Source organism: Gobio gobio (assembly GCF_949357685.1).
Source record: "Gobio gobio genome assembly, chromosome: 3".
NCBI lineage: Eukaryota > Metazoa > Chordata > Actinopteri > Cypriniformes > Gobionidae > Gobio > Gobio gobio.
Window position 1 is genome coordinate 1308585 of NC_137099.1, and position 26795 is coordinate 1335379.

Here is a 26795-nt window from a genome sequence, read left to right on the forward strand (position 1 = left end):
CTGAGTGTCAGATCTCCACCTGTGCAGACGACTCTTGAAGGTCCAATGTCAGCTGGTTCCTCTGCTCTGATAAAGTCTCACGCTCTTCCTTTAGCGTCTGGATCTGTAGAGCATGTCACACCATCAGATTAACACACACACACACACACACATAATGGATGAGATTAAGGGCGTTTTCACACCTGAGAGTCGGCACCAAGGTCCGAACCGAAGTTCATGTTTTGATACATTTTATACATTTGGTTAGTTTTGGTTTGGTTTCACATTGTAATTATGCGAGCGCACTAAAGAACTGAACATGACACACTTGAGTCCACTCGTCTTCATCTATGTGGGCGGCATCTGGACTGTGATTGGTTTGTAAACGGATGTGCGTCTGACGTCAAGAATGAATAAACGGATGCATATCGTTGTCACTATTGAACAGTCGCATTGCTGGACTATTTTCTGTTCGTTACGTTTAAAAGTGGACATTTCAAGCTTTATATTCACATATTCCTCATGTTTGTGAGGCAGTATCTGCTGAGTTTGGGTTTATTTGAGACGCTCCAGTTCATGTGTAAAGCATGTGATCGCTCCCGCCATTATTGTCTGCTATAGACTATTTGCTTCTTATTTATTAAATCCAGGCAATTATCTGATTAAACGTTGATTAAAATTAACATACAATTTATACGAAACGAAATTCACATTAAAGAAAGGCTTTCTACGCAAAATCATACAAAATTTCTTTCAAAATCATTTCTGACCTTCTGTCTTCGGACATATTGCGCATCTTTTTCATAATCAATGTAACCTAGATTTAATTTAAAAATAATATTATAATTAGGGCTGTCAAAAGATGAATCGCGATTAATCGCATCCAAAATAAAAGTTTGTGTTTTCATAATATATGTGTGTGTACTCTGTTAATTATGATTTATATATAAATACACACACAAGCATGTATATATATTTAAGAAAAAAATATTTTTATATATAAAATATTTATATATATATATATATATATTATAGATTATATAAATGTATATACATGCAAATATTTCTTAAATATATACATGAATGTGTGTGTATATATAAATAATAATTAACAGAGTACACACACATATATTATGAAAACACAAACTTTTATTTTGGATGCGATTAATCGCGATTAATCTTTTGACAGCCCTAATTATAATATTTAAACATAAACAGGAACTTCCTGTAAATGTTCTGAGAGTCTGAACCGGACAGAAAATGCTTTCACACTAGAAACGAACCGAACCTTTGTTCAGTTTGATCCGCACTGAGACGACCTCTTTTTGTCGGACCAAATTTCGTCTGTTTGGTTTCACACCTGTAATTTTGATTCGGACTAAACTGAAAAGTCCAAAAATCTGGACCAAACAAGGAAGGTGTGAAAGCGCCATTAGACGTGCAGAAGCAAAAACTAGCTAAGAGACTGTGATGCAGCGTCTCTAACCTGTGTCTGTAATTCCTCCACTTTAACAGGAAGCGGTTCCAGCTCCTCCACCTTACTCTGCAGACTTCGCTCCCTCTCGCGACTCTGATCGAGCTCCTTGCGCAAGTCGCACACAGTTTTCTCCAACACAAGATTATCTGTCAGATCTGTGAAGAAGGGGAAACATCAAAAGTTACAAACCCTCATCCTTCCCTCAGGTCATTTAGACCCAAAACTCTCAAATCTATTAACCCAATTGAGGACGCATTCGTCCTCAAGCTTTATTTGTCAGACGTCAGTAATTACCTTGACAAACTATACATAATTTAAAAGATCGAAGAGTCAAGCTTCCATTTTTTACCTCTGTTTCATTCTCAAAGTCTTATAGTTACAGTAATTTGTTAATATGTGTCAGGAGTTATGAATATGAAAAGCGCGTCTGTACCGTTTGATTGTAATATGAGCCTCAGCTGATCTCATTCATAAAAAACTCCTCTATTCTCCTCACGAAGACTCGCGACAAATCAACATCCCTCAGGGCTTTTAGTTCAAAAGTGTGCAGATGAGGAGACATATTGATAGATTCTCATATGTCTGTATCAAATTTCTAAACAGAGGAGTATTTTTAATTCAATACTTCCTCAAAATGCGCAGATGTAGCCTAATCATGAGCGATTGAGTCTCTTGTGTGTTGTTTTCAGCTCATCCTGGCAGCCGGAGGGCGCTCTGTGCACATGTAGTCCATATATGATACACACAGACGAAGAAGAACCATGTGCCATAATGGAAGTCCATAATAAAAGCTTCCTGAGATCGCGAAACATGCATTTGAAGACTAATAAACACAATCGCGACGATGTATGGTTTGTCTGTGTTCTTTATACCATGTTAGGTGTATTCATAATAGATTATATTTATAATGCATTGCTATTCGACATAGCTTTTATCAAAATGCAGAATATTGTAAAATTATTTTTGATTTTTGATGTCTGATTTTTTGATCCGAAGCCAAATGAGACCACAGAAGGTTAAATAAATAAACTTATTTGAAGCTTTAGCTTAACCTGATATGGCCTACTGACTAAAGCAGTAATACAGAGTTATAAAAACTATATAGATGTTTTTAAAAAACAAACGTGTATTTTGTGTATGTCAAAAACAAAATGTCAGTTCAGTTCAAGTCGGTTATGTAATGCTTAAATTACAATTTAACTAAACCCATTATATTTTAGGAGACTAAATCTACTGTAGAATTAGCAGGCTAAAATCTTATGATATTTAGTCGAGTAAAACTAAAAACAATTCAGGTGACTAAAATATGACTAAAATCGTTTTAGTCAAAAGACTATGACTAAAACTAAATCATAACACTGCTTTTGAAGCTTGGAAATGTTTCAGAGTTTCGATGGATGGATAAAAATATAGAGGGTTTGGAATGACATGCGAGTAATGTTTTGGGGAAACCATCCCTTGCTCAAATTAAGCTAATCGTTGTGAATCACTGACCACGACTCCATGTAGGCAAAGTCCCTCTGAGTGTCCTCCACTTACTTTTGGGCACTTTCCCGTCCAGCAGAGCCGTTAGTTTGGTGTTCTCATCGAAGGCGCCCATTAGCTCTTTCTGAAGATCCGTCTGCATCTTCCTGAAGCGAGACTTCTCCAGCTCGAGCTTATCCTGGAGCGTCTTCACCACAGCTTCCATCTGCTCATGGTCTGTGGTCAGGGTCACCTGAGTGAAGTCACATGACTCGTTAAAGGGTTAGTTCACCCAAAAATGAAAATTCATCTTCAGACACAAATGAAGATATTTTAGTGTAAATCTGATGCTCTGAAAGGCCTCCATTGGCTCAACTTTACACTCTCAAGACCCTTAAAAGACACTAAAGACTAAAGTTACAAAGTCCATCTCACTACAGCGGCTCTACAATAACTTTATGAAGACGAGAATAGTTTCTGTGCGCAAAAAACCCTAAATAACGACTTATATAGTGATGACGATTTCAAAACACGGCCTCATGAAGCTTTGAAGCGTTATGAATCAGTGAGTCGATTCAGCGGTTCAGAGCGTTATGAATCAGTGAGTGGAATCATGATTTGGATCGCGTGTCAAAGCGCCAACCTGCTGAAATTTGGCGATTCAAACCGCTGAATTGACTCACTGATTCATAACGCTTCAAACTGCTGAGTCGACTCACTGATTCATAACGCTTCAAACCGCTGAATCGACTCACTGATTCATAACGCTTCAAACTGCTGAATCAACTCACTGATTCATAATGCTTCACACCGCTGAATCGACTCACTGATTCATAACGCTTCAAACCACTGAATCGACTCACTGATTCATAACGCTTCAAACTGCTGAATTGACTCACTGATTCATAACGCTTCAAACCGCTGAATCGACTCACTGATTCATAACTCTTCAAACCGCTGAATCGACTCACTGATTCATATCGCTTCAAACTGCTGAATTGACTCACTGATTCATAACGCTTCAAACCGCTGAATCGACTCACTGATTCATAACGCTTCAAACTGCTGAATTGACTCACTGATTCATAACGCTTCAAACCGCTGAATCGACTCACTGATTCATAACTCTTCAAACCGCTGAATCGACTCACTGATTCATATCGCTTCAAACTGCTGAATTGACTCACTGATTCATAACGCTTCAAACCGCTGAATCGACTCACTGATTCATAACGCTTCAAACTGCTGAATTGACTCACTGATTCATAACGCTTCAAACCGCTGAATCGACTCACTGATTCATAACGCTTCAAACTGCTGAATTGACTCACTGATTCATAACGCTTCAAACCGCTGAATCGACTCACTGATTCATATCGCTTCAAACTGCTGAGTCGACTCACTGATTCATAACGCTTCAAACCGCTTAATCGACTCACTGATTCATAACGCTCTGAACCGCTGAATCGACTCACTGATTCATAACGCTTCGAAGCTTCATGAGGCCGTGTTTTGAAATCGTCATCACTATATAAGTCGTTATTTAGGGTTTTTTTGCGCACAGAAACTATTCTCGTCTTCATAAAGTTATTGTAGAGCCGCTGTAGTGAGATGGACTTTGTAACTTTAGTCTTTAGTGTCTTTTAAGGGTCTTGAGAGTGTAAAGTTGAGCCAATGGAGGCCTTTCAGAGCATCAGATTTACACTAAAATATCTTCATTTGTGTCTGAAGATGAACGGAGGTCTGACGGGTGTCCAACCACATGAGGCTCAGTCATTAATCACACAATCTACATTTTTGGGTGAACTAACCCTGTAAACGCTCATCTCTCACACACACACACACACACACACACACACACACACAGATCTCTCCAAGATCTCAGCTCTACTCACGTCTCGCTCTTTGAGGCAGATGTTCTCGCTCCGCAGGAAGGCCCATTCCTTCTTGGTCTCCAAACTGAGCGTCTCCGCATCGTCGAGAGAGCGCCGCAGACGGGTCACTTCATGCACAAGATCCTTATCGCTCTGCAGATTGCAATATCGCATAAATCAACATAACACAGAGCATGTGAGGCCAATAGGAAAGCAGCATTATCGATTGCACATCTATATGCAGGTCTCCTGCCAGTAGGTGGCAGCAGGTCTGAACGAGCGAGTCATTGAGTCATTCATTCAAACGATTCTTTCAAACAGTGAATCGTTCAGGGCTGAGTGTTGCTTTCCTTTGGAACCATTTTCATCAGTGAAATAGAACAAAAAAGGCAATGTTGTCTGTGTCTAAAATGTAAGTAACTTAATATTAACTTAGACATTAACGCTTGTCAAGTGGATTTTTTGAAGGGGCAAGTGAAATAGAATTTTACTTAGTATCCTGAGTAAAACGCCAAAACAAAAACTAACCAGGGAATCACCAAAGTGCAATAATGATTCTGCATCAGTGTAAGTGGAGATCGATAGTGGATAATAATATAAAACGAAGGTTGAGCTGTTGAGCCTCTCGACGAGAAAATCGAAAACAAATGAGCGCCGCTCACACACAGAAACTCAGTTAACACACACGGTTAAAAATGTGTAGTTTTATATTTATAACATATGATACAGTTAAGCAACATCACTAACAAGAGTGTGTTTTCCTGAATATCATCACGACTGATTTCATACGCCAGTTCCATAAAAAATTCATTAACATTAAGACACTTACATTTTAGATGCAATATGGACTGTTTTTGTTCTATTTCAGCAGAGAAAATAGTTCAAAACAAAGATCACAGAAGAACCATAACATCTCACAGCATCAGTGTGTGTGTGTGTGTTACTGAAGAACCATAACTCATCTCACAGCATCAGTGTGTGTGTGTGTGTGTTACTGAAGAACCATAACTCATCTCACAGCATCAGTGTGTGTGTGTGTGTGTGTTACTGAAGAACCATAACTCATCTCACAGCATCAGTGTGTGTGTGTGTTACTGAAGAACCATAACTCATCTCACAGCATCAGTGTGTGTGTGTGTGTGTTACTGAAGAACCATAACTCATCTCACAGCATCAGTGTGTGTGTGTTACTGAAGAACCATAACATCTCACAGCATCAGTGTGTGTGTGTGTGTTACTGAAGAACCATAACATCTCACAGCATCAGTGTGTGTGTGTGTGTGTGTGTTACTGAAGAACCATAACTCATCTCACAGCATCAGTGTGTGTGTGTTACTGAAGAACCATAACGCATCTCACAGCATCAGTGTGTGTGTGTGTTACTGAAGAACCATAACATCTCACAGCATCAGTGTGTGTGTGTGTTACTGAAGAACCATAACATCTCACAGCATCAGTGTGTGTGTGTGTTACTGAAGAACCATAACATCTCACAGCATCAGTGTGTGTGTGTGTGTGTGTGTTACTGAAGAACCATAACTCATCTCACAGCATCAGTGTGTGTGTGTGTTACTGAAGAACCATAACTCATCTCACAGCATCAGTGTGTGTGTGTGTGTGTTACTGAAGAACCATAACTCATCTCACAGCATCAGTGTGTGTGTGTTACTGAAGAACCATAACTCATCTCACAGCATCAGTGTGTGTGTGTTACTGAAGAACCATAACTCATCTCAGAGCATCAGTGTGTGTGTGTGTTACTGAAGAACCATAACTCATCTCAGAGCATCAGTGTGTGTGTGTGTTACTGAAGAACCATAACTCATCTCACAGCATCAGTGTGTGTGTGTGTGTGTTACTGAAGAACCATAACTCATCTCACAGCATCAGTGTGTGTGTTAGTGAATGATTCAGTGTTTGAATGAATTGGTTGAATCAAAGATTCAATGACCTGTTCATAAACGACCGCCTCATTCTTGAATGAATCAGCCGTTTCACTGAATCGTCTCAATGATTCGCTCATTCAGATGGTCACAGCGCCACCTACTGGTGCTTTAGTTTCATCTTTACAACATTTCTTATTTGTAAATTCATAAATATTTAAAATAATCTCATAACATTATTTAATGCAGTTGTAATTTGTCAGTGTAAATGATTTAATTTGATTGGTAGCAGCCTATAGTGTCTTATTCTAATTTAATTTATAGATCAAATTTAAGAATATAAAATGAAAGCTAAAGCATATCCTATATTTAATAAGATTATGGAAAAATGCCCTTTATAAAAAGGTACAAATATGACAAATATGCATATTTAAATATGTCAAAGCTGATTGAATACTGGTGAGAATATTGCTTCAGAATAGATTATATTTACGAAAAAAAAAAATCTGGACAAGCAAATTTTGCGTGTGAACCGGCTTAATGTCGAGCCCTGTAGTTGCAGTGATTCGTTGACGTACAAATCTCTGTAGTTCAGTGTTCAGATCGGTCTTCTTCTGAAGCTCGGATGACATCATCGCCAGATCCGCCTATGGAGAACAACACTGAGTTCATACAGACGACACACACACACACACACACACACACACACACACACACACACACACACACACACACACACACACACACACACACACACACACACACACACACACACACACACACACACACACACACACACACACACACACACACACACACACACACACACACACACACACACACACACACACACACACACACACACACACACACACACACACACACACACGGCCTTTGAAAGCGAAGTGAAAGTGAGCGGACCTTGAGCTGTTGTGTGATTTCTTCAGATCGTCTCAGATCCTGATGCAGTCGGGTGTTTTCAGACTCCAGTTCTCTCTGTGTGATTATAAAACATGTCAGTGAGATAATGACCACTGAAGGGCCGGATAAAGCTTGATGCTCTCTGATCACCTCATACTAGGGATGCACGATATTATCGGCACGACATCGGAATCGGCCGATAAACGCTTAAAATATAAAAATCGGCATTGGTATGTAAAAACTCTGCCGATATGATAACGTGTTGATATGCGCTACGGATGCAACACTACAGTTAGTCCACGGTTCAATACACACCTCGGTTTTTACCCACGGTTTTCTGGTTGGGTTCTGATGGCTTGTCACATCAGTTTTTTGCTATTCTATTCTTAGGCGACAGGAACAGCAAGAGGTTAAAGAGAAAAAAAGACTATTTTTTAATTGCAATACTCTTTCTTTATTTTACTTAAAAGAATTGAAAAACCTTACTTAAACTTAAAACTTTACTTAAAAAAACCCTTGTACACATTCCTAGTGTATTGTATAATATAAATATATATATATATATATATATATATATATAAAGATTTACACTGGCAGCTCAGAGCTGTACAGCAGCATTAAAGTATGAAATTGAATGAATAAATGTAAAAATAAAACACTTCACAGACTTCACTATAAAATATAAACTGATTCTGATTAAAGCTGCTGTATTAGTTCTTCAGTCAAGAGCAGTGAGGGATTTTCTCTTTGTCTTTTGTTGTTGTATTAACATTAAAGGGATATTTCACTCAAAAATGAAAATTCTCTCATGGAGAAATGAACACAGGTTTGGAACAATATTAGAGTGAGTAAATAATGACATTATTTTAGAGGTGAACTGTCCCTTTAAGGACGGCGTGTTCACTATAGACTGCGCGGCTGTCAATTAAAGACCTGCACGCATCTAATATACACACACACACCGATTTTACTTTCACTTTAGACATAACCGACTGCGTTTATGTAAACCTAGTGTGTATTTGACCGTATTAGCGCAGTAAGACGACTACTTAGTCCAGTAATCACGTGTTTGACAAGCGTTTAGTGGCACTCGGAAAAGCGCATGTTAAAACCGCGCACGCGCCGACAAGGCTTTAAAACGCATGCAAATAATGAACTTTGGTGATTGTGAATAACTCTAGTGTTCTGTGAGTATAACTCCACCACTGACCTGTGATGTGAATGTATGTTGTTGTTCATTATATTGGGATGGAGGCAAATTATAGAATTTGTAGAATAATAATTAATTAAATGCAAAACCGAAAAACCGCAATTCACAGGCGCGTATTGAACCGTGAAGGCCGTACCGAACGCTTCAATATTATATTGAGAATTGTGGCATCCCTAATATGCGCCTGCAATAACTCACGTGTGCAAGGACTGCTATAGCGATAAGATCACGTCAGCCGTGTGGTCATTCTTCAAGTGAAAACAAGCAAATGCATTGCATGTATGGTGATTTATATTGTCAGTTTTTAAATGCTGCCTTGAATTTGTGAATCAACGCAGGATTGCAGGTTTTCGCAACAAAAATAGCTCAAAACGAGCTCAAAACTAGCCCAAAACAAGCCCAAAACTAGCCCAAAACAAGCTCAAAACTAGCTCAAAACAAGCCCAAAACTAGCTCAAAACTAGCCCAAAACAAGCCCAAAACTAGCTCAAAACTAGCCCAAAACAAGCTCAAAACTAGCCCAAAACTAGCCCAAACGCGTCTCCCCGCTCTCTAGCGCGCGCAGCAGCCTCTACAGCAGCTGAAGCTCCTCCAGGTCCTAGTGCCCGCCCGCTAGACTGTTATATAGCCTATTTAGTGGGGGCGCTGTTGTTACAGTAATAAAATGAAAAGTAGAATACACAAATAAATAGAAGTTACTTCTTTATCTGAATAAATAAAGCAGTAATGATGTCAAAGCACAAGCATGACACTTGTAAATTAAATAGTTTTACATACAGTTTATTAATCTGTAATAAAATTATGAAATGGATGATGAAAAATAATCCAAGCAGCTCTAAAATAACTGTGAATGTTTTTATCTGAAGCTAAATACAGCATCAACTGATCCCATGCCCCCCCCACTTCATGTGAACAAACATTACATCCAAAAATACAATATTTAGGTTACAACTGCATCTGTCTGGGGTGAAAAATCACTTTACGTTGACGTTATTATTGTTATTTTCAGCGCTTTTAATATACGGTTATTTTAAAAAAGAACTTTATTAACATAAATTTATTTTTAACAAGTATCCTTTTTAGTAAGGAGACCTCAGAAATCTGAAACCAGAATGAAAAAAAAAGTTTTGCTCAAAATGGTGGTTTCCAAACAAATGAAAAAAATAAACATATCGGTATCGATATCGGCCAGAATGAGCCCTGAATATGGTGCATCCTCACCTCATACTCCCTCTTGCTCTCCTCCTCTAGCTTCTCGAACTCATCTGCGTCTCTCCTCTCCTCCATCTCCTTCTGCAGGGCGTCCTTGTCTTTCTGGAGCGTGTCCATCTCCGCCTTCAGGCTCTCCAGGTCGAAGGTCACCAGCTCAAGCGAGTGTTTGGCCAGATCTCGCTCCGCAATAACAGCACCCTTTACAACAATAAAAACACTGTATATATCGCAGGGCTGCAGACTGAGACTATTTCTCCTGCTGGTGTGTCTTAATGTGATAAGAGCTGCCATTTCTCTTACACATGAACATCACATTTTTTATTTGATGGATTTGAATATACATTTTTTTTTTTTTTTTTTTTTTATCTCAAAAACTATTTATTATAAAGTTTAAGATATTTTTTTTTGTTAGAAATATATTTTTTTCTGTGAATGTGTGTTTTTGCAGATTTCCCATTCATTTCCTATGATGGTCATTTTTTACAGAAGAGCACAAGTGGGAGTATTTTTTTACAACCAATCAGCATGCTCTAATCATGCCCTCAATTATTGTGTGTGTTTACATCCCTAATGCTAGAAAAGTCACCAAGTTTCATATCATTCTGATGAAGCTGTGATTTTAAACATTTCAAAACAGAAGATTTTCCGGTCAGAAATGAGCACCAGAGGGTTAATAGCAATTTTATGGTTAAATTAACTTTGATCAATTTTCCTCCAGCGCCACTGCTCTCTAATGTTAGAGACATGTCATATGATGCATTTCCAAATGAAAAAGAGCATAATGATGATTATGTTTACTCACTTTCTCAATTCCAACGCTCTCACAGATCTGAATGACCTCTTCCAGATCTCTCTTCAGCTGAACACACACAAAACACATTTTAAACAACCCCGGAAGATGCAGATATGGAGACAGAAGTGATTGTAGAGAGTACTGTTAGACCAATATATCGGCCGATATTTGCGATTTTTACGTGTATCGGCCGATATAAGGCTGTTGTGTTCGCCGATATTTGCAATTTTTACGTGTATCGGCCGATATAAGGCTGCTGCGTTCGCCGATATTTGTAATTTTTACGTGTATCGGCCGATATAAGGCTGTTGTGTTCGCCGATATTTGTGATTTTTACGTGTATCGGCTGATATAAGGCTGCTGTGTTCGCCGATATTTGCAATTTTTACGTGTATCGGCCGATATAAGGCTGTTGTGTTCGCCGATATTTGTAATTTTTACGTGTATCGGCCGATATAAGGCTGTTGTGTTCGCCGATATTTGCAATTTTTACGAGTATCGGCCAATATAAGGCTGCTGTGTTCGCCGATATTTGCAATTTTGACGTGTGTCGGCCGATATAAGGCTGCTGTGTTCGCCGATATTTGTAATTTTTACGTGTATCGGCCGATATAAGGCTGCTGTGTTCACCGATATTTGCAAGTTTTACGTGTATCGGCCGATATAAGGCTGCTGTGTTCGCCGATATTTGCAAGTTTTACGTGTATCGGCCGATATAAGGCTGCTGTGTTCGCCGATATTTGCAAGTTTTACGTGTATCGGCCGATATAAGGCTGCTGTGTTCGCCGATATTTGCAAGTTTTACGTGTATCGGCCGATATAAGGCTGCTGTGTTCGCCGATATTTGCAATTTTTACGTGTATCGGCCGATATAAGGCTGTTGTGTTCGCCGATATTTGTAATTTTTACGTGTATCAGCCGATATAAGGCTGTTGTGTTCGCCGATATTTGCAATTTTTACGAGTATCGGCCAATATAAGGCTGCTGTGTTCGCCGATATTTGCAATTTTTACGAGTATCGGCCAATATAAGGCTGCTGTGTTCGCAGATATTTGCAATTTTGACGTGTATCGGCCGATATAAGGCTGCTGTGTTCGCCGATATTTGTAATTTTTACGTGTATCGGCCGATATAAGGCTGTTGCGTTCACCGATATTTGCAATTTTTACGTGTATCGGCCGATATAAGGCTGTTGTGTTCGCCGATATTTGCAATTTTTACGAGTATCGGCCAATATAAGGCTGCTGTGTTCGCAGATATTTGCAATTTTGACGTGTATCGGCCGATATAAGGCTGCTGTGTTCGCCGATATTTGTAATTTTTACGTGTATCGGCCGATATAAGGCTGTTGCGTTCACCGATATTTGCGATTTTTACGTGTATCGGCCGATATAAGGCTGCTGCGTTCGCCGATATTTGCAATTTTTACGTGTATCGGCCAATATAAGGCTGCTGCGTTCGCCGATATTTTTTCCCCTGCATTATTTCCAGACAGGCGTCCACAGGGCAGCTCTCACCATCTTCAAACTCTCTTGCTCTCGCTCGCGCATATTAATCAAAATCAATTGAGAATTGACGCGATGGTAAAAGGTGGAAAGACTGAAGTTTCACGTGGAGCATTGGGAGATTTTCTCCTGAATTACCGCTGGTGTTGCTCCACAAGAGATTCAGTGAAGTGCACCTACACTCTAAAAAATGCTGGGTTAAAAATAACACAAGTTGGGTTGAAAATGGACTAATCCAGCGATTGGGTTGTTTTAACCCATCAATTGGGTTGTTTTAAGCAAACATTTAACCCAACCGCTTGGTCAAAACAACCCAATTGCTGGGTTAGTCCATATTCAACCGAACTAGGGTTATTTTTAACCCAGCATGTTTTAGAGTGTAACTATTAAATGCCTAGGTTGTAAATAGTTGTAAATGAAGTATAGTGCAGTCAGTGTGCACTTTATTATGCTGCTCGCTTGTTGATACTGTGTGCAATAGTGTCATTATTTTATTTATGCTTAAATATTTATTTTCACCACTGAACTTTTTTTTTTCTTGTTCTACCTCACCTGTTTTTACTATTTGTTAAAAATAGTTTTTTTTTTAGTTCAATAAATGTTCCTTTTTTAAATTGTTATCATTGTGTCATTTTTATGATGTAAATTGAGGGAGCAAAAGCAGTATCGGCTCCAAATATCGGCTCAAGATAATCGGCAGCCCGTATCGTCATCGGCTAAGGCTGATGGGAAAAAAATCGGTATCGGCACTAAAAAAAAAACCCCTATCGGTCGACCCCTAGTCGAGCTCTACCTGTTCACAGGTGTTCTGGGAGCGCAGCAGGGCTTCTGACGGCTTCTCCAGCTCCGCCACCTTCAGCTCCAGTGTGGCGATTGTCTCCTGAGCCGTCCGTCGGTCCTGAACCTCCATCTCCAGTCGACGCTGCAGCTCCTCCATCTCGGAGAGGGTCTTGTCCTGTTCTGGCGGAGCGGCTTGAGCCTCCATCTCGGAGACCTTCCGCTGGAGTTCAGCGCTCAACTCCTCGGCTCTCTGAGTCTCGGCCTCCAGCTGACGCTCCAGAGACGCCACCTTCAGCCTCAGCTCGCTCGCTTGGGGAGATTCGAGGAAATGACTCCTGAAAAGAGAGCGGTGTTACAATTTCATTCGGTTTGGCCATTTTTATTCCGATTGAGGTGTTTATTATGAGTATTTTTATTCGGATTGGACTTTTAAACCGATTACAGTGCTCCATGTAAACGCACCTACTGAGACATTTTTTATCGACGTTGTCGACTAATCGTTTCAGCCCCATTCCCCTTTTCATGTTTAGCCAGTCCTTCCAGAAAAATGCGGCTTTTTTTGTCATTGTTGCGGGCAAAAATCCTTGATTATGCGGAACGTTTTCTTAAAAAAATGCGATGAAAAATGCGGGATATTTATGCAATTTTATGCGATAAAATTGCGGGAACTTGCAAAAACTGCGGTTTGATGAGAAAGAGAAAAAAAGCACTACATCACAGAAAGTGCTGGAATATTTAAGTTCTCATCTTGTTTTATTGAAGACCTTAATAATGGCTCAAATTTACAAAACATTTAGTCAATCAAGTTCTGTAGCTTTACAAAAGGAATATGCTACAACTTCTGAAAAAATTAATAAATAACTTCCTGTTTTACAGATGTCGCTATACAAAACACACATTTGAGTGCTTCCAATGCACAAAGTGCAATCTCTTAAAGGGTTACTTCACCCAAAAATGAAAATTCTGTCATTAATGACTTCCCTTTATGTTGTTGGACACAAATTAAGATATTTTAGTTGAATTCCGATGGCTCAGAAAGGCCTCCATTGGCACAATGTACACTCTCAAGACCCATAAAAGGTAGCCTACTAAAGACTAAAGTTACAAAGTCCATCTCATTACAGTGGTTCTACAATAACTTTATGAAGCGACGATAATAGTTATTGTGTGCAAAAAAAACTAAATAACGACTTATATAGTGATGACTGATTTCAAAACACAACATCATGATGCTATGAATCATCGAGTCGATTCATGATTCGGATCGCGTGTCAAACTGCTGAAATACGTGACTTTGGCGATCCAAACTGCTGAATCGACTCATTGATTCATAACGCTTCAAACCGCTGAATCAACTCATTGATTCATAACGCTCCAAACCGCTGAATCGACTCATTGATTCATAACGCTTCAAACCGCTGAATCGACTCATTGATTCATAACGCTTCAAACCGCTGAATCGACTCATTGATTCATAACGCTTCAAACCGCTGAATCGACTCATTGATTCATAACGCTTCAAAGCTTCATGATGCTGTGTTTTGAAATCAGTCAGCACACAGGGAAACTGCTTTGGTCTTTTGCTGTTATTTTTGTTGGCCAATGGGAGTTTGTGCTTCATCATGGTTTCACCGGTATCTATGGTTTCTCCACGGGGTTTGAAGCTTTTCGATGATGTTCGCGTCGGGTAATCACGTCACTTCAAAACGTTCCCATGGCAATAGGCGGAAATGGCGGCTCTTGTGTCAAGTAAACGAAAATTGTTCAACTTTCTGCTAATATATATGACTTTTTTTGCAACGAAAATGCGGCGATTATGAAATCATGATAGCCCCGCATATTTTGCACGCGGAAATAGGCAATTTATGCGGCGAAAGTGCGGCGTATTTGAAAAAATGCGGCCCCCGCATGAATATGCGGACTTTGGCTGATTATGCATTAAATCACGCGATCGCATAATCGCGTTTTTCTGGAGGGACTGTTTAGCACACATTGAATCGCCCTATGAGAGTGTAGAAGCGTTTGTGACTGTGGTGGGAATGATGATGATGATGGTCCTCACCCCTCAGAAGAGCATCGGACAGTGATGTTGCTCATCTCCATGTCAGGTTCATCCAGAGCGGTGAAATCAAAGCGGCTGTCAAACTCATCCATATCTGGACACACAACAAAACAAGCCTCATGAACCTTTATCTGGGTATGGACACACAAATCTTCTTAAAGGGTCAGTTCAATCAAAACTTCTGTCATTAATTCCTCTCCCTCATCAAACCCGTGAGCGATTCGTTCATCTTCAGACACAGATGAAGATATTTCTGATGACCCCAGAGCTCTCTGACCCCTCCACAGACAGCCACGCCCACTTTCAAGGTCAAGACATGGTTAAAATAGCCCATGTGACACCAGTGGTTCAGCCTTAAAGGGTTAGTTCACCCAAAACTGTAAATTGTGTCATTAATGACTGAGCCTCATGTGGTTGGACACCCGTCAGACCTCCGTTCATCTTCAGACACAAATGAAGATATTTTAGTGTAAATCTGATGCTCTGAAAGGCCTCCATTGGCACAACTTTACACTCTCAAGACCCTTAAAAGACACTAAAGACTAAAGTTACAAAGTCCATCTCACTACAGCGGCTCTACAATAACTTTATGAAGACGAGAATAGTTTCTGTGCGTAAAAAAAGCCTAAATAACGACTTATATAGTGATGACGATTTCAAAACACGGCATCATGAAGCTTCGAAGCGTTATGAATCAGTGAGTCGATTCAGCGGTTCAGAGCGTTATGAATCAGTGAGTCGATTCATGATTCGGATCGCGTGTCAAATCGCCAAACTGCTGAAATTGCGTGACTTTGGCGATTCAAACCACTGAATCGACTCACTGATTCATAACGCTCTGAACCGCTGAATCGACTCGCTGATTCATAACGCTCAGAACTGCTGAATCGACTCACTGATTCATAATGCTCTGAACCGCTGAATCGACTCGCTGATTCATAACGCTCTGAACCGCTGAATCGACTCGCTGATTCATAACCCTCTGAACCGCTGAATCGACTCGCTGATTCATAACGCTCTGAACCGCTGAATCGACTCACTGATTCATAACGCTCTGAACCGCTGATTCGACTCACTGATTCATAACGCTCTGAAGCTTCATGATGCCGTGTTTTGAAATCGTCATCTCTATATAAGTCGTTATTTAGGGTTTTTTTGCACACAGAAACTATTCTCGTCTTCATAAAGTTATTGTAGAGCCGCTGTAGTGAGATGGACTTTGTAACTTTAGTCTTTAGTGTCTTTTAAGGGTCTTGAGAGTGTAAAGTTGAGCCAATGGAGGCCTTTCAGAGCATCAGATTTACACTAAAATATCTTCATTTGTGTCTGAAGATGAACGGAGGTCTGACGGGTGTCCAACCACATGAGGCTCAGTCATTAATGACACAATTTACAGTTTTGGGTGAATTAACCCTTTAAGTCCCTGGTGTGGCCCTGAACACACTGAGGTTTATCACGTTTACGTGCTTCAATGTAAAACGCTAAGACAGAATCCGTACCCTCTCCCTCTTCGGGCAGAAAGCAGTCAGCTCGTCTCTTCTTGAAGTTTGGCTCTGCGAAGCTCATGTCAGTCGAGCCGAGGGCCATCAGCGGATGAGCGGACCTCAGCAGTTTCCCACCCCAGGTCACCCTCCGCTTGGGAACCTGTGTGTTTAAACAAAAGCGTCAGATCCATGGCCATCAGCAACACTGAGGTGTTCAGGCGAGTGAATCCGTTACAGGGTTCACACTCTTTTCCAGTACTTCTCCAGGACATTTTTAATTTTACTACGGCGGGAATAAAAGACAAGGATCACGCCAAATATTGCTTTCTAAATCACGCCAAATATTGCTTTCTAAATCACGCCAAATATTGCTTTCTAAATCACGCCAAATATTGCTTTCTAAATCACGCCAAATATTGCTTTCTAAATCAGGCCAAATATTGCTTTCTAAATCAGGCCAAATATTGCTTTCTAAATCAGGCCAAATATTGCTTTCTAAATCATGCCAAATATTGCTTTCTAAATCACGCCAAATATTGCTTTCTAAATCACGCCAAATATTGCTTTCTAAATCAGGCCAAATATTGCTTTCTAAATCATGCCAAATATTGCTTTCTCAATCACGCCAAATATTGCTTTCTAAATCATGCCAAATATTGCTTTCTAAATCACGCCAAATATTGCTTTCTAAATCAGGCCAAATATTGCTTTCTAAATCAGGCCAAATATTGCTTTCTAAATCAGGCCAAATATTGCTTTCTAAATCAGGCCAAATATTGCTTTCTAAATCAGGCCAAATATTGCTTTCTAAATCAGGCCAAATATTGCTTTCTAAATCAGGCCAAATATTGCTTTCTAAATCAGGCCAAATATTGCTTTCTAAATCAGGCCAAATATTGCTTTCTAAATCAGGCCAAATATTGCTTTCTAAATCAGGCCAAATATTGCTTTCTAAATCAGGCCAAATATTGCTTTCTAAATCAGGCCAAATATTGCTTTCTAAATCAGGCCAAATATTGCTTTCTAAATCAGGCCAAATATTGCTTTCTAAATCAGGCCAAATATTGCTTTCTAAATCAGGCCAAATATTGCTTTCTAAATCAGGCCAAATATTGCTTTCTAAATCAGGCCAAATATTGCTTTCTAAATCAGGCCAAATATTGCTTTCTAAATCAGGCCAAATATTGCTTTCTAAATCAGGCCAAATATTGCTTTCTAAATCACGCCAAATATTGCTTTCTAAATCACGCCAAATATTGCTTTCTAAATCACGCCAAATATTGCTTTCTAAATCAGGCCAAATATTGCTTTCTAAATCAGGCCAAATATTGCTTTCTAAATCAGGCCAAATATTGCTTTCTAAATCAGGCCAAATATTGCTTTCTAAATCACGCCAAATATTGCTTTCTAAATCAGGCCAAATATTGCTTTCTAAATCAGGCCAAATATTGCTTTCTAAATCAGGCCAAATATTGCTTTCTAAATCAGGCCAAATATTGCTTTCTAAATCAGGCCAAATATTGCTTTCTAAATCAGGCCAAATATTGCTTTCTAAATCAGGCCAAATATTGCTTTCTAAATCACGCCAAATATTGCTTTCTAAATCACGCCAAATATTGCTTTCTAAATCACGCCAAATATTGCTTTCTAAATCACGCCAAATATTGCTTTCTCAATCACGCCAAATATTGCTTTCTAAATCACGTCAAATATTGCTTTCTAAATCACGCCAAATATTGCTTTCTAAATCACGCCAAATATTGCTTTCTAAATCACGCCAAATATTGCTTTCTAAATCACGCCAAATATTGCTTTCTCAATCACGCCAAATATTGCTTTCTAAATCAGGCCAAATATTGCTTTCTAAATCAGGCCAAATATTGCTTTCTCAATCACGCCAAATATTGCTTTCTAAATCAGGCCAAATATTGCTTTCTAAATCACGCCAAATATTGCTTTCTAAATCACGCCAAATATTGCTTTCTAAATCACGTCAAATATTGCTTTCTAAATCACGCCAAATATTGCTTTCTAAATCACGCCAAATATTGCTTTCTCAATCACGCCAAATATTGCTTTCTCAATCACGCCAAATATTGCTTTCTAAATCAGGCCAAATATTGCTTTCTAAATCAGGCCAAATATTGCTTTCTAAATCAGGCCAAATATTGCTTTCTAAATCAGGCCAAATATTGCTTTCTAAATCAGGCCAAATATTGCTTTCTAAATCAGGCCAAATATTGCTTTCTAAATCAGGCCAAATATTGCTTTCTAAATCAAGCCAAATATTGCTTTCTAAATCAGGCCAAATATTGCTTTCTCTAAATCAGGCCAAATATTGCTTTCTAAATCAGGCCAAATATTGCTTTCTAAATCAGGCCAAATATTGCTTTCTAAATCAGGCCAAATATTGCTTTCTAAATCAGGCCAAATATTGCTTTCTAAATCAGGCCAAATATTGCTTTCTAAATCAGGCCAAATATTGCTTTCTAAATCAGGCCAAATATTGCTTTCTAAATCAGGCCAAATATTGCTTTCTAAATCAGGCCAAATATTGCTTTCTAAATCAGGCCAAATATTGCTTTCTCAATCAGGCCAAATATTGCTTTCTCAATCATGCCAAATATTGCTTTCTCAATCATGCCAAATATTGCTTTCTAAATCACGCCAAATATTGCTTTCTAAATCACGCCAAATATTGCTTTCTAAATCACGCCAAATATTGCTTTCTAAATCACGCCAAATATTGCTTTCTAAATCACGCCAAATATTGCTTTCTAAATCACGCCAAATATTGCTTTCTAAATCACGCCAAATATTGCTTTCTAAATCACGCCAAATATTGCTTTCTAAATCACGCCAAATATTGCTTTCTAAATCACGCCAAATATTGCTTTCTAAATCACGCCAAATATTGCTTTAAGTCTTTAAAAGTCGTCCAGTTTATGGCCATTACTTAACGATCCAGCATTTTTCAACATGAGCTCTTAATCACACATTATGACTATGGAAGCTTGTTTACTCCACAGAATAGAAAGAAAAGGTCATTGTGACTTTATCTCGCTATTCTGACTTTTTACATATTTGTGATATAAAAGCGAAAATTGTCGCAATTCTTTTTTTTCCTCAGAATTGGACTTTATAACTTGCAATTGCAGATCTCACAATTCTGAGAAAAGAAGTCACAATCGCAAGATATAAACTCGCAACTGCGCAAAAAAAAGTCAATTGTGAAGAAAAGACTTGCGAGTTTATATCACGCAATTCTGACTTTATAACACAAATGTGACTTTATATCAAAATGATGTGATTAGGGAGCAGCTCACGAGTTAACATTCACTGAGCAGTTATAGCATTAGCATTAGCTAACGGCTGAGAGCGGCAACACAAGACTAAACATCATCATTCAAGAATACTACACACACACATCAAACTCAGCGTTTCTGAACATGTGCTTCTGCAACTAGCGCTGATAGTTTAGGCCAGTGATAAACTCGTTATACTCGGCTAAAGAAATAACTTTTTTTAAAGAATTTTTCCCAGACAACAACAAGATTTTCCAGGACATTTTCTCAATTTTCCAGGACGAGTGGGAGCTGCGTTACCTTCGGGATCAGGGCCACATTGGAGGCAGTCACTAGTAGCTTGGTCAAGTTCTTGATCCGGTCCTCCTGGTCCCGCTGAAGCTGGTCCTTCTCTTGCAGAAGCTGACACAGCGACTCTCGCTCGGTCGCGGTGGTTTGAGTGACAGACGAAACCTGTGAGAGGAGGAGATGGCGATGATTGAGATGACGGCTCATCGTACGGCTTATGTTAAACATGTGATGAACACGCTCACCTCTTGCAGACGGCGCCTAAGATCCACGATCTCATTGCGGTATCTTTTCAAGAGCGCGCCTTCATCAGAGACCTCCGTCACGTGAGGGTCGTTCTTCATGCGCTTCGCTGCGCTAGCGAACTAAAAACACAGAGGGTCAATACATCCACCCACACCACATCAGACAGTCCCTCCAGAAAAACGCCATTCTGCCATCGCAAGATTTAATGCATAATCAGCCAAAGTCTGCATACTTATGCAGGGGCCGCATTTTTTCAAATACACCGCGTAAGTTGCCTATTTTTCGTGTGCAAAATATGCGGGGCTAGCATGATTTCAAAATCCCCGCATTTTAGTTGCAAAAAAGTAAAAAATTTGAAAAATGTTAGTTTACTTCACACAAGAGCCGCCATTTCCCCCTGTTGCCATGGGAACGTTTTGAAATGACGTAATTATCCGACGTGAACGTCATCGAAAAGCTGCAAACCCCGTGGAGAAACCACAGATATCGCACAGATATTGGCCAACAACAATAACAGCAAAAGACCAAAGCAAAGCAGTTTCAAAACACGGCCTCATGAAGCTTCAGAGCGTTATGACTCAGTGAGTCGATTCAGCGGTTTGGAGCGTTATGAATCAGTGAGTCGATTCAGTAGTTTGGAGAGTTATGAATAAGTGAGTCGATTACGCGGTTTGGAGCGTCATGAATCAGTGAGTCGATTCCGCGGTTTGGAGCGTTATGAATCAGTGAGTCGATTCAGTGGTTTGAAGCATTATGAATCAGTGAGTCGGGTTCAGCGGTTCGGAGCGTTATAAATCAGTGAGTCGATTCAGCGGTTTGAAGCATTATGAATCAGTGAATCGATTCAGCGGTTTGGTCGATTCAGCGGTTTGAAGCATTATGAATCAGTGAGTCGATTCAGCGGTTTGGAGTGTTATGAATCAGTGAGTCGATTCAGCGGTTTGGAGCGTTATGAATCAGTGAGTCGATTCAGCGGTTTGGAGCGTTATGAATCAGTGAGTCGATTCAGCGGTTTGGAGTGTTATGAATCAGTGAGTCGATTCAGCGGTTTGGAGCGTTATGAATCAGTGAGTCGATTCAGCGGTTTGGAGCGTTATGAATCAGTGAGTCGATTCAGCGGTTTGGATCGCCAAAGTCACGTATTTCAGCAGTTTGACACGCGATCCGAATCATGAATCGACTCACTGATTCATAACGCTTTGAAGCTTCATGATGCCGTGTTTTGAAATCGTCATCACTATACAAGTCGTTATTTAGGGTTTTTTTGCGCACAGAAACTATTCTCGTCTTCATAAAGTTATTGTAGAGCCGCTGTAGTGAGATGGACTTTGTAACTTTAGTCTTTAGTGTCTTTTAAGGGTCTTGAGAGTGTAAAGTTGAGCCAATGGAGGCCTTTCAGAGCATCAGATTTACACTAAAATATCTTCATTTGTGTCTGAAGATGAACGGAGGTCTGACGGGTGTCCAACCACATGAGGCTCAGTCATTAATCACACAATTTACATTTTTGGCTGAACTAACCCTTTAAGGTCTTCAATAAACAAGATGAGAACTTAAATATTCCCAGCACTTTCTGTGATGTAGTGCTTTTTTTTCTCTTTTTCATCAAACCGCAGTTTTAAGAAAACGTGCCGCATAATCAAGGATTTTTGCCACAAAAAAAAGCCGCATTTTTCTGGAAGGACTGAACAGACGGTGTAAAGAGAGATTCTCCACCCGTACCTGTAATGTGCTGACGGTCTCATCCACAGTGGCTGGAGTGATGGTGCAGATGATCACCGTTTTAGCATTGCCACCCAGAGAGTTCTGAAGGATCCGGGTCAGTTTACTGTCTCTGTAATTCAGGAAGCCCCTTTTGGAAGGAATGGAAGCGAGACATTAGGGTTTGCTACCAAATACGGTTTGCTGTGGAGAACAGGGTAAACGTCCCCAAACTCACTTCTGACTCTCGTCTGATAACTTCTTAATGACTTGACCCAGTGTGAACAAGCTGCGGTTTATGTTGCAGCCTTCTTTAAGCCGGGCTCCTGAAACAAAAAAAGACAGCTTTTAACAGACAAAGTAAAAACGTAATTAGATTTAGAAGTTAATGCAAAAACTGCCTGATGTGAAGATCACATGTTTGCACACAATGTGTGAGTAAGAGCTCCCTATAGTTTGCAGCTTTATCTTCCATAAACTTGAGTTATGATTTAATCCATTTAAGGACAGACAATTTGTTCATTAAACCACTTTTTTAAAAAAAATAAAGAAAAAGCGGATGGATGGACATATGGAAATTTAGGCCGCCAAAAATGCCATTATCGGTTTCAGGTCAAAAAAAAAAACAGCCAAAAATGTAATCCGAAGAAAAGAAAAATATCCATATTTATAACTTTATCAAGTAAACTTTCGACCGACCGCCTTCCATGGAAAAGTGTTGAATGTTGAAAGTGAAACTCCAGATGTGTTCGTGACGTCATGACCTGGTCGCGTTAGTCTTTCCATCCGCAGGCGAACTTTCAACAATTTTTCCATAAATTGAACACGGAAGGCGGTCGGTCGAAAGTTTACTTGATAAAGTTATAAATATGGATATTTTTCTTACACAAACGCGTCGATTCGCTTCAGAAGGCCTTTATTAACACCCCAGAGCCGCTGGAGCAGTTATATGACGGACAGATGCACTTCAAAAACAGAGCAACTATGAATCCAATTCTAATGCTTGGATTATCCTGGACTTGTGTAATATAACTCAGATTATATTCGTCTGAGAGAAGAATGTCACACACACCTCAGATGAGCTGAGGGAGAGGAAATCATGGGCTAATGTTCATTTTTGGGTGAACTATCCCTTTAAAACATATCTTTTAGAGAAGGCTTATAATACGCGAGTCAATGTTCTATGTATATGTGTCTTTGTATATAATTTTACCATCTTTACTGCTGTTTTATTATATTGTTTTTATAACTTTTTTGTACAGCACAATGGGCAGCGGCTGTTGTTGTATTGTGCTACATAAATAAATAAACTACACTAACTAACTAAAATGTTCAAGCTATGCGCGAATAGCACGATTTATTCACGCAAGTCGCGTCTGGTGTGAACGCAGTTACACCATTAAGCGATTTTGACTCCTAAATTATTGTGTCGTGGACGAGGCGCCTGACAGACTTTGCTTCATCGATGATTCTTGTGTCCTGATTAGGGATGCCACAATTCTCAATATAATATTGAAGCGTTCGGTACAGCATTCACGGTTCAATGCGCGCTTGTGAATTGCGTTTTTTCGGTTTTGCATTTTATTAATTATTTTTCTACAAATTCTATCATTTGCCTCCATCCCAATACTGAACAACGCGACATACATTCACATCACAGGTCAGTGGTGGAGTTATACTCACAGAACACTAGAGTTATTCACAATCACCAAATTTCATTTTTTGTGTGCGTTTTAAAGCCTTCATTCGCGTGCGCGTGCACTGTTTTAACATGCGCTTTTCCCAGCGCGCGCACTAAACGCCTGTCAAACACGTGATTACTGGACAAAGTAGACGTCTTACAGTACTAATACACACAAGGTTAACATAAACACAGTCGGTTATGTCTAAAGTGAAAGTAAAATCGGTGTGTGTGTGTATATTAGATGTGTAGAGGTCTTTAATTGACAGCCGCGCAGTCTATAGTGAACACGCCGTCCTTAAAGGGACAGTTCACCTCTAAAATAATGTCATTATTTACTCACTCTAATATTGTTCCAAACCTGTGTTCATTTCTCCATGACAGAATTTTCATTTTTGAGTGAACTATCCCTTTAATGTTAATACAACAACAAAAGACAAAAGAGAAAATCACTCACTGCTCTTGACTGAAGAACTAATACAGCAGCTTTAATCAGAATCAGTTTATATTTTATAGTGAAGTCTGTGAAGTGTTTTATTTTTACATTTATTCATTAAATATCATACTTTAATGCTGCTGTTCAGCTCTGAGCTGCCAGTGTAAATCTTTAAATACATTTATTTTATATTATACAATACACTAGGAATGTGTACAAGGATTATTTTAAGTAAATTTTTAAGTTTAAGTAAGGTTTTTCAATTCTTTTAAGTAAAATAAAGAATTTTTTTCTCTTTAACCTCTTACTGTTCCTGTTGCCTAAGAATAGAAAAGCAAAAAACTGATGTGACAAGCCATCAGAACCAAACCAGAAAACCGTGGTTAAAAACCGAGGTGTGTATTGAACCGTGGACTAACTGTATTGTTGCATCCGTAGTCCTGATGCTCATTTACGAATCACTACAACACTTCACGTCAAACGTCAAATCGTGTAGTCTGAACCCGGCGTTAGACTTAAGTGATTTTTCTATTCAAAAGCAACTAAAAGAACAAACAGTACAAACACAAATCCGTACCCTCAGCGCCCGTCTGACTGGCCCGCTCAGCTCCAGCGAGATCCACCAAGTTCTGCAGAAACAGGAAACGACAACAAACTGACTAAACGCAATAAACCGCGCTTGACGCCAGTGAATGAAATCACACAGAAGGTTTGCGGTTTGTGTTGAACTCACCAGGTGTGACACTATGATGGCTCCATCTGCGTTCTCTCCAGACGCCGGGTCGCTTCGCTCACGGCTCTCCAAGATCTGACACACACACACATATCAGAGATGAACCTTAGAGCCCGAACACACTCCAGGTCATAACAAGTGTTGGGGAAAGTTACTTTGAAAAGTAATGCATTACAATATTGCGTTACTCCCTTAAAAAGTAACTAATTGAGTTCCTTAGTTACTTTTTAAGAAAAGTAATGCATTACAATATTGCGTTACTCCATTAAAAAGTAACTAATTGAGTTCCTTAGTTACTTTTTAAGAAAAGTAATGCATTACAATATTGCGTTACTCCATTAAAAAGTAACTAATTGAGTTCCTTAGTTACTTTTTAAGAAAAGTAATGCATTACAATATTGCGTTACTCCCTTAAAAAGTAACTAATTGAGTTCCTTAGTTACTTTTTAAGAAAAGTAATGCGTTACATTACTTTTGCGTTACTTTCTCACCTGGGCTGGGCTTGTTTTTGTTTATAATTTTTTTTTTATATTTTTGTGCAACGGTAAAGACCTCTTCATACCAAAATGTAAATAATAAGCCCCAGGCTGAGGTAAAAATGTAAATTCACTCATGACCAGTTGAGGGCGCAGCTCTGGATAATGGGAGAATAGATGCAGGAGAAAAGTTTTACCAATAAAAACAAAAAAATCTAGTAGTTTTCATCAGCAAAGGTCAGCAGCAAGACATTGGTAAATTAAATATAACGGTAGATTATGCATAAAAATAGTTGTTTTATTTAACATTTAATTATTGGAGGTTTGCATAGTATTCTGATTTTGCATTTGACTGATTTTCTTCATTTTGAGGAGTGCAGAATCTTTATTGCGCAAGTGAGATAAATAAATGCTCACATTTAGTCTAGAACTACAATAACCATCATGTTCACACACACACACACACACACACACACACACACACACACACACACACACACTAACTCTCAACATGAGGACAGAAGAGCTGTCAGTCAAACTAATGTGAAAAAGTAACTCTAAGTAATATTTTGTTGTAAATTTGAAAAGTAATGCATTACTTTACTAGTTACTTGGAAAAAGTCATATTAATAGGGCTGTCAAAAGATTAATCGCGATTAATCGCATCCAAAATAAAAGTTTGTGTTTACATAATATATGTGTGTGTACTCTGTTAATTATTATTTATATATAAAAACACACACATTCATGTATATATTTAAGAAATATTTGCATGTATATAATCTATAATATATATAAATATAAATGTTTTATATATAAAAATAAATAAAAAATCTTAAATATATACATGAATGTGTGTGTATTTATATATAAATAATAATTAACAGAGTACGCACACATATATATTATGTAAACAAACTTTTATTTTGGATGCGATTAATCGCGATTAATCTTTTGACAGCCCTAATTATCACGTAACTCAAATTACTTGTAATGCGTTTCCCCAAACACGGGTCATAGCGCCTCTTACCATGCGGAAAATGGTGTGTGAGCGGCTGCTGCGCTCGTTCATCTTAGTCTTCCCATAATGCCGGTTTTCTGTATGAATCAAGCCAGGATCAGATGAGTACTACAGCACAGCGGAGTAAAGACAGAGTAATGCAATAAGAGCAGCTTTACTTTCTCCTTTGGTGATCCAGGACAGGGCTTGTTCCGGAGACGTCACCAGCTCTTCAGTCAGATCCGCCACGTACACGTTTTTCTGCGGACAGTCAGTCGTGGGTTA

General features: G+C 39.1%; 1 protein-coding gene across 1 annotated transcript in view; it reads right to left on the reverse strand.

Moving 5' to 3' along the window:
• The window catches only part of cenpe (centromere protein E), a 132607-nt gene that overhangs the window by 87391 nt on the left and 18421 nt on the right, over positions 1–26795 (reverse strand). The window contains exons 6-24 of the mRNA XM_079811915.1: positions 26690–26771; positions 26541–26608; positions 25035–25109; positions 24879–24930; positions 22423–22510; positions 22206–22335; positions 20483–20602; positions 20250–20402; positions 16660–16804; positions 15161–15254; positions 13112–13433; positions 10823–10879; positions 10030–10218; positions 7599–7673; positions 7256–7324; positions 4816–4947; positions 2996–3173; positions 1466–1611; positions 20–103 (exon numbers count right to left, since the gene is read on the reverse strand). Coding sequence (XP_079668041.1) covers positions 20–103; positions 1466–1611; positions 2996–3173; positions 4816–4947; positions 7256–7324; positions 7599–7673; positions 10030–10218; positions 10823–10879; positions 13112–13433; positions 15161–15254; positions 16660–16804; positions 20250–20402; positions 20483–20602; positions 22206–22335; positions 22423–22510; positions 24879–24930; positions 25035–25109; positions 26541–26608; positions 26690–26771 — 2259 coding nt within the window. The remainder of the gene's footprint in view (positions 1–19; positions 104–1465; positions 1612–2995; positions 3174–4815; positions 4948–7255; positions 7325–7598; positions 7674–10029; positions 10219–10822; positions 10880–13111; positions 13434–15160; positions 15255–16659; positions 16805–20249; positions 20403–20482; positions 20603–22205; positions 22336–22422; positions 22511–24878; positions 24931–25034; positions 25110–26540; positions 26609–26689; positions 26772–26795) is intronic.